The sequence below is a fragment of the Oncorhynchus clarkii genome, chromosome 16, assembly GCF_045791955.1.
Source record: "Oncorhynchus clarkii lewisi isolate Uvic-CL-2024 chromosome 16, UVic_Ocla_1.0, whole genome shotgun sequence".
Lineage (NCBI taxonomy): Eukaryota > Metazoa > Chordata > Actinopteri > Salmoniformes > Salmonidae > Oncorhynchus > Oncorhynchus clarkii.
Window position 1 is genome coordinate 42,259,951 of NC_092162.1, and position 9,279 is coordinate 42,269,229.

Genomic DNA, 9,279 nt, shown 5'->3' on the forward strand with positions numbered 1-9,279 from the left:
CTGTGGGCACTCGGTGCAACTACAGCAGTATTCTTCCAATGCTTTCTTCACTCCTGGCCAGTAAAATCATGCCTTGATCCTGTCTAAGGTCTTCTCCACCCCTAGGTGAGCCCCAAGAAGATGTGAGTGTGCCAACTTCAGGACAGATGTTACAAAGGGACGAGGCACCAACAACAACTCCAGACATTCATCATTCTTCTTCACGGCCTGATATAGCAACTTCTTTATAGAGAAATGGGGGTAGGTTATTTGACTTACCCCCTCCACGGGCTTTCTGTCCACCACGGTCACCTGCTGGAGAGCACTGGCCAAGTTGGGATCCTCCAGCTGGGCCGTGCCGAACCGGCCCGCTAGAGAGGCGGGCTCTGGTGCCAACTCATGGTCCATTGGGAACATGTCTTCCAGACTCGCCACCTCTCCCTCCAGTCTGGCTTACAAAGCCACCTGTTGGCCTTCCACCAGTACTACCAGCTGATCTGCGGGTTAGCTTGGCTGGCTAACTATGTAGCTTTGAACGGGAGAGAGCGTATCAGTTTATCTATGACCACTTTCGATGGTCGTGAGCGTCAGGGGTTTAGCAGTTAGCCTGCTCTTGGCCAACCCAATTAGATCATGCATTTGTGATCGGCGGGATGCTGTAAAATCATACGCCCAATCATGGAATCTTTGTGTCCTGCTAATCAAGGTGTAACCATACCGGTGCAGGATTTCCTTTTTCAGCACCCTGTAATGCATCACCTGGTCAACCGTCAGATCCTGATAGGTCTTCTGTGTCGCGCCCGACAGGAAGGGTGCAGGTAGGCTGGCCCATTGCTCATGGGGCCATTTCTCCTTAGCTGCCGTCCTCTCGAAAGCATGTAGGTAAGCCTCAATGTCATCAGCCTCTGTCAGCTTCAGTATAAACCTACTGGGTTTGGGACAAGAGACTGCTGCGCCTGACGCTATGCAGGCCTGGGCGGCTGTCAGCTGGCTGAGTTCAGCTTGCAGGAGAGCATTCAAATCAAATCAAAATGTTTTATATAACCCTTCGTACATCAGCTGATATCTCAAAGTGCTGTACAGAAACCCAGCCTAAAACCCCAAACAGCAAGCAATGCAGGTGTAGAAGCACGGTGGCTAGGAAAAACTCCCTAGAAAGGCCAAAACCTAGGAAGAAACCTAGAGAGGAACCAGGCTATGTGGGGTGGCCAGTCCTCTTCTGGCTGTGCCGGGTGGCGGTTATAACATGGCCAAGATGTTCAAATGTTCATAAATGACCAGCATGGTCAAATAATAATAAGGCAGAACAGTTGAAACTGGAGCAGCAACACGGCCAGGTGGACTGGGGACAGCAAGGAGTCATCATGTCAGGTAGTCCTGAGGCATGGTCCTAGGGCTCAGGTCCTCCGAGAGAGAGAAAGAAAGAGAGAAAGAGAGAGAGGACACTTAAATTCACACAGGACACCGAATAGGACAGGAGAAGTACTCCAGATATAACAAACTGACCCTAGCCCCCCGACACACTACTGCAGCATAAATACTGGAGGCTGAGACAGGAGGGGTCAGGAGACACTGTGGCCCCATCCGAGGACACCCCCGGACAGGGCCAAACAGGAAGGACATTCTGGTGACGCTGTTCCGCCAGCAGCTCCTGATGCATAGCCTGCTGTGCTATGTTCGCCTCCACTAGCTGTTTCACCAATTCTTCCATTGTGCTTTGTGTCTGTTTCGTTATTGAGCTTGGTTTGGCCTCTCCACATTCTCCACCATATGTAGCACGCTCAAGGGTGTGGGGTTTCCACATCACCAAGTTCAATAACAAAACATACACCAGTAGCACAACTAGAATGTAAATGGGAAGTTCTTAGGGATTTTTGTACACTGGGGAAGAAGGGGGAATTCACCAATTACTTCACAGTCCACAAGCCATTCTCGTTGTCTGTTCCGTTCTCCAGGGGTAATCCTAAAACTTGGGTCCTCAGCCAATGCAGTACACAAGTGGGGTAATCCGACAGTCCAGGTCACAACGGGTAGTCTCACAGATATTATTCTCTCTTCTCCCACTCTTCATAATGCACGTTGCTCTTTCCTTACTCTGACCCTTTGTGCAGGCTGCTTCCTCCTTTATCCCCAAGCAATCCCTGGCTTAACGATCTACAGCCTTGTCTATTTGGGGCAGGAAGTCCATATAAGGCTCAGGGGTGGAGCCAGTGGGCTGCAAGATATCTCCCCTCAATAACCACTCCCCTCACCTCTCCCTGCCGTCTGCCACAACGTTTATCACATTCCCATGTTTCCCCTAACTGCAGTGTATGATACACCATTTTGAAGCTCTGAATCTGTAGAAAAAGCTAACCTTGAAAATTTGACACAACCTGAATTCAGTCATAAATGGTATCCTTCGGAGTGATTGTCTTTTGTTGTTTTGTTTTGGTAATAGTTTACTCCTTCAAATCAGTTTTATAATGGAATTTATGTAAATCAAAGATGATAAGGTGACAACATGTTATTTTCCAGGTTCTGGCAGAAGATGCCAGTTGTATGCCATCCACACCAGCAAGGCCTGTAACATTCTCAGTAAATACACTGCATTTGTCCCTGTTGATCTGGACACTAATGAATATCTACAGACCTTAATCGACTACATCAACCCAGGTGAGACACTCCTGTTCATTTTTATTTAACCAGGTAGGCCAGTTGAGAACAAGTTCTCATTTACAACTGTGACCTGGCCAAGATAAAGCAGAGCAGTGCGACAAAAACAACAACACAGAGTTAAAGCTGAAGCTCGTCTGGAGGTTTGTTAACATAGTGTCCAAAGAAGGGTCAGATGTAAACCGAATGGTGTCGTCTGCATAGAGGTGGATCAGAGAATCACCAGCAGCAAGAGCGACATCATTGATATTTACAGAGAAAAGAGTCTGCCCGAGAATTGAACCCTTTGGCCTCCCCATATAGACTGCCAGAGGTCCGGACAATAGGCCCTCCGATTTGACACACTGAACTCTGTCTGAGAAGTAGTTGGTGAAACGGGCAAGGCAGTCATTTGAGAAACCAAGGCTATTGAGTCTGCCGATAAGAATGCGATGATTGACAGAGTTGAAAGCCTTGGCCAGGTCGATGAAGACGGCTGCACAGAACGGTCTTTTATCGATGGCGGTTATGATATCATTTAGGACCTTGAGCATGGCTGAGGTGCACCCATGACCAGCTCAGAAACCAGATTGCGTAGTGGAGAAGGTACGGTGGGATTCAAAATGGTCGGTGATCTGTTTGTTAACTTGTCTTTTGAAGATTTTAGAAATGCAGAGCAGGATGGATATAGGTCTAACAGTTTGGGTCTAGAGCATCTCCCCCTTTGAAGAGGGGGATGACCGCGGCAGCTTTCCAATCTTTGGGGATCTCAGACGATACGAACGAGAGGTTGAACAGGCTAGTAATAGGGTTTGCAACAATTTTGGCTGATAATTTTAGAAAGAGAGGGTCCAGATTGTCTAGCCCAGCTGATTTGTAGGGATCCAGAATTTGCAGCTCTTTCGGAACATCAGCTGGGGGGGGGGGGGGGGGTTCAGAGCTGTTGGCCGAGGTAGGGGTAGCCAGGTGGAAAGCATGGCCAGCCGTAGAAAATGCTTATTGAAATTAGCGATTATCGTAGATTTATCGGTGGTGACAGTGTTTCCTAGCCTCAGTGCAGTGGGCAGCTGGGAGGAGTTGCTCTTATTCTCCATGGAGAAAGTTATTCTCCAAAACTTTTTAGAATTCTTGGTATGCATACGTTCACATTGAATGGATGGGAGTTTTTTTAATGCTTATTTTAACCATTGACTCTTCTTCAGACCTTTATTAAAAATCAAGGTAACTTTGTCCTTTAATACCACAAATGTGAACAGTTCTAAGACTGCTGTCATCCTTAAGGTTAGGAAATACACTGTGTCTCTGTTGGATGTTTCAGGTGAGGGTCTGAAGTGGGGCTCTCGCTCGGGGAGCAGGAAGAACCAGGTTTACTCCATCGGACTGGGCCGCTCCCAGTCTGGCTGCATGTCAGAGGAGGCTGAGGACGGGCATCTGCACCCCAGTAAGACCTTTACCGTACTGCTTAGTAGAAGAATGTGTGAAAATGTGTGACAGGTGATAGTTTGAAGAGGTCATACACCTGCCAAACAGACAGATCTGACAGGTTTTTAGTGTTGATGATTGAATTACAGGAGAGTGAGACCAAATCATGGACGCTGGACAGAGTGGATTTCAGTTGTAACAAAAAGGCAGTTTATTGGTCAAAGATATCTTGTCCTGCAGTTTAACGTGCACGGACCTGATTCATATAGCTCAAAAGGAGTTAGTTGAAAAAGGGACCTAGACAAAGGTTGTAGCAGATTATATACATGGAATAATGTAGGTGGAGTCTTGTCGTGGTGGTCTTCTGACTGGTCCCGAAGAGTTGGAGGCGGGCCTGCTCCAGCCAGAGCAGGAGCCCCAATGGTGCACAGCAGAGTCCTCTGCTCTTGGCACCCGACCAGTAGAGGGGGGTGGAGTGTGTGTGTGTGTCCAGGTGTCGTGAGATAAGGGGAACTGAAACTGGCAGTTTATGGCTGGGGGTAGGGTGCTTCCTGTTTGGACAGGGGTGCGTGCAATGACTTGAGTCAGGCGGCTTAATATATGTGCTTGATATATGAGCTATGTATATGAATATGTGTATATATGACATTAGTCATTTCTATATGAAAAGCTTCATTCCAAAACACTATTTTCAGAAATGTTGAAATTAGCTTTTATTGTTTAAAGAAGTTATGAAATAGGTTGTGTGTTTTTTGACTATCTAATCGTGGCATGGGGTTGTGCAATGACAGACATGTACTTGTTCGAAATCTATCAATTGATGGTTTCATTTCAGAGGGATAAATAATCATGTTTTTAGGCAAAACGCTATACGCCTCACTCTCAGAAAAAACAAGTAGTACTGCTAGGTTTTAAACAGTCAAATGTAACAAATAACTACATTAAATTTAAAAAAAACTGTACAAAGAATACATCTGTGAACAATATTTTTGAATCAATACAGTAATGTGAGATCTGTATGTAAAACATTTACATTTTAAATTTGAGTAATTAAGCAGATGATCTTATCCAGAGCAACTTACAGTTAGTGCATTCATATTAACATAGCTATGTGAGACAACCACATATCACAGTCAAATGAATGAATATGCTTTTGAGTGTTTTACCTGTGTAGTATACTATTCATGTTGTCCACAGTGAAACTTTTCAAATGACATTGACCTATCTTTTTGCTGGGTTTTAGGTGTGGAAGATGGGGCCTCTCCATGCAGCACCCCCTCATCCTCTGGCTGGGAAAGAAGCAGCTTTACAAATGGTGAGTTTTTATCTGGCCTGTTTTGCTTTCAAGGAAAATCACTGGCTCGCAAATAATATTAATGTCTTCATTAAAAAGCCCATTTGTTTTCTTATGGTCTACATTGATAGCGTCTAAACATGCACGCTCACACGCACAAACACACACAAACACACACACACACACACACACACACACACACAGCTGCTAGATTGTGTTTGTCCTCTGCTGTGGCTTCCAACCTTCTGTGGGTGTCTTATCTGTGTACTGTGTGGTGGTGTCATGTGGAGTGTAGTCGTGATGCTCAGGGTAGAGAGGAGAGAGAGCTAAATGGAAAACTAACTTGCCCTGACTGACTGTCTTTCTCTCTCTGTCTCTCTCAGCCCCCCAGAGGAGCCCGTCTGTGACCTCAGACCAATCACAGAAGTTGGTGGAGAGCCTCTTCTCAGCCAGGTGGGTGATGGAGAGGGCCAGGGTGGAGAATAAAATACTAACTAGACTGCAAGTGCTGTCTCATTGCCAACTGATAGTTGTTACTTCCGGTTACTCTATAGTCTGAGGGCACCTGCTAGATCTAGTGACTCGAGCTAGGACTGACCCCATTTAGTCGACTGGTTGATTGTTTGGTCGATAGGCGGTTGTTTGACCAATATTTTTTTAGTAGAGCAGTGGCAAATGGAGTGCGTTTGGAAAGTATTCAGACCCTTTGACGTTTTCCACATTTTGTTACGTTACAGCCTTATTCTAAAATGTATTAAATAGTTTTTCCCCCTCATGACAAAGTGAAAACAGGTTTACATATTTTTGCACATTAGTATTCAGAGAATGATGAGGGAAACATTTTAATTTAATCCATTTTAGAATAAGTCTGTAACATAACAACATTTGGGGAAAAAAAACATTTTGGCTCATGAGACGTCTGATTCACGCCTGTCTGAGTGGACTAATCCATTGAATAGGCCATATGGATGGCACACCAGTATCACCAGTAGTATATTTAGCCTATCATTAATTTCCATCATTTCTCATCTACAATGTTTGTTTGGTTAAGGTCATTTCTGTTAATACATTCAATATATTAACTGATACAGTCTTACTAGGCTACACGTGTTTTTGCTTATTTCATTCCATTTACGAGTTGTTCATTTATTAATTGTCTTTTTCTTGGAGCGCTCCTGTCAATTTTGAGTAAGGACACCCATCTGATTACGTGTAGAAGTAGGCCTGGGCTACCTGGCCTGGGTGCAAATGTAGGCCTATAAATGTGCCCATTTTGGGATCTGCTACTATTTCTGATTGTCATAACTCACCATTACTGTGGAGCTTCCCAAGGTATTTTTTTTATTTTGCCTCAAACAGCAAGTAAACAAAGTCTGTTTTTACATCCATTGAGAGTGACAATAGTTCCTCAACATAGCCTATTTAAAAATCTTTCCAGATTTCTCCCTTTCGATAACCACTCAGCATGAAAGGGGACAAAATGTCATGTGTTATTTTTTCTTTAACTAGAAATGCAAATTGATTTCTGATTCGAATAATATTATTTGACAGATCATACACGTAAAGTTAGCTAGTGAGCCAGAAAGCTAACGTTTGTTGGCTAACTAACAGAACGCTTTAACTTGCAATAAAAACTATTTTCTCACTAAATTAGAAACGTTAGAAACGTATCTGAAAATGTAGCTAGACTCTTACCTGTATACATGGATGAACATTTCACGGCAGACTGGAACCATTTAACTATGCTTTATTTGTAGCTACATCTTGTTTGGCCGATTGTTGTGTCAAGTCACTCCGGTTCACACTGACCGTGGCGTGTCAAGAAAGTAGTACATCACTTTTTCCAACTGAACTGTTGATAGCACCTGCTAAATTCAGGGCATCAATGTTGTCGAGAAAACTTTTGTAGTTCTCGATGGCTAACGTTTAATTTTTTTTAAATGGCGCGGTAGAAAGGACTAGCAACACATACTGAACAGCTCACGTTACAAACAGAAGCATGCTACATGGCAGACCAATCCAAACTCATCTCCCGACATGTCCAGCCCATTCAGCCAATCATGGCTAGCGGTAAAATTCCTGTCTTTTTCCGTGACTTAACCAACTAGGCTCGGAATTTCAAAAATGTATTTATATTTATGGATGGAATACAAGTTTGTTATTAAGGCACGTGAAAGTTCAGATGTTTCAGAAGGCATTTCTACCAAAAAAAAACATTTTGATAAGAAAATAAATGTTTCTGTTCACATCCCTCTCCTCTGAAGTAGTGACGTGCGACATTTGCCTAGTTTCCTTAAACAAATCACATATATGGAAAAGTACACGTTTTAACATTTTGTAAGATTAGTTTTAGTTGGGGACATCCCTACTTCAAGTACATAGTTTTTTGTGTGATGTAATGTCACCTTTCTCCATTTCATCCTCATCTCACCCAGTCTTATCTCTCAGGCACACATTACCACTCAGTCGCCTTTTTCCGCTATGCATCATTTGTGCATTTCCCAGTGTTGGAAAAATGTCCCTTTCCCCTCCATTCTCAAAATGAAAACAATTTCACTTATGTTGAACTATAGGTATGTGCTGAGAATGGCAGGGTTATGCTAGGAGCAGGAAATAAGGGCTGCGTATGCTTCGTTATGTCACAGAGAAAATCCAGTGTATGTATTTGTGCTTACAAATGGCAATGAATGAAACTTGAAGTTGATCTTGAGATGCTGCATCTCTCTCCTGTCCTCTACAGGCTGACTCTCAGCCGGACAAGACTCCTGACCCGGGCTGCCAGGGGCTTCATGTTTGGCTCACACAGCAAAACCAGCAACTCTGTAGGGGAGAGCGAGAATGAAAAAAAAGACTACATTCCTCTGGTGCGTGGTCAGTGGTGACAAAACGCCACCTTTTTGAAAATATAAATGTTTATCTTTTTACACCTTACATCTCCCTCTCTCTGGTACAGGTGTCCTTACAGTTGGCGTGTGGTGCGTTCTGCCTGGACAGCGCTCTGTGTGAGGCCATCAATGTGCACATGGACAAGCTGAAGTGGACATCTCCCTTCACCAGCCACCGGGTCAGTCTGAGTCACCACGTCTCCCACTCAGCCAGTTGCCGCTCAGACAGCAGCACTGCAGAGGACAGCCACAAGTCCACCTCTCCGTCTCCATTTGAGAGATCAGCTAAGGTAACAGAGACCAGTCTGGCAGGCCACCACCAGACTGGAGACCTGGCTGTCAGCAGCCACAGCCAGACGGGCCACAGCCCCTCACACCTGGCCAGGAGTCTCCGGATGGAGGGTGGGCCAGGATCTTCTCTTTTCTTCCTGGGCGGCCCCTCCACCCCTACCACCTACGCCGAGCCCCCTCTCTACCCTCATTCCCTGACTGACGGCGGACGGGGCTCGGAGTCGGAGAGTGTGGAAACCCCCCCAGCAGCGCCCCTTGGGTCTGAGAAGAGGCTGGATACGGAGGGCATGGTGTGGGCCACGGCTGTAGCCCTGGCCTGGCTGGAGCACAGCTCGGCCAGCTACTTCATAGAGTGGGAGCTGATAGCAGCTAAGGCTAGCATGTGGCTCAGTGCCCAAAGCATCCCTGAAGGAAAGGACTTAGCCTCGGTCAAGTCTGCTGCCAACCAGCTCTTTATCATCCTCAGACACTGGGACGAGAACCTGCAGCTCAACATGCTCTGCTACAACCCCAACAGTGTCTGACACTGATCGCATCGCATGCACCGTCCTCCACCCCGACATATCCAACTATGCTAACTGACTAACGCTTTACAAACAAAAAAATTGTATTTGCTGTTCTGATGATTTTGTTAGTGAGGTTGTTGTGAGCATTGTGTAGTTGGATTAATCTTGTTGTGATAACTTCTAAACACGTCAGAAGCTTCTCAGAGGCATGCTTGTTGTCTCCATGTGGATGGATATAGACCATGCATTCACTAGCAATGGGTCAGTG

At 45.2% G+C, this 9,279-nt stretch overlaps 1 protein-coding gene across 1 annotated transcript in view; it reads left to right on the forward strand.

Annotated features, from left to right (window-relative positions):
- The window catches only part of LOC139367625 (von Willebrand factor A domain-containing protein 5B1-like), a 40,069-nt gene extending 31,040 nt beyond the window's left edge, over positions 1–9,029 (forward strand). The window contains exons 16-21 of the mRNA XM_071105891.1: positions 2,497–2,634; positions 3,932–4,054; positions 5,279–5,350; positions 5,713–5,782; positions 8,070–8,193; positions 8,283–9,029. Of these exons, the coding sequence (XP_070961992.1) occupies positions 2,497–2,634; positions 3,932–4,054; positions 5,279–5,350; positions 5,713–5,782; positions 8,070–8,193; positions 8,283–9,029 (1,274 nt within the window). The remainder of the gene's footprint in view (positions 1–2,496; positions 2,635–3,931; positions 4,055–5,278; positions 5,351–5,712; positions 5,783–8,069; positions 8,194–8,282) is intronic.
- The last annotated feature ends 250 nt before the right edge of the window (positions 9,030–9,279 follow it).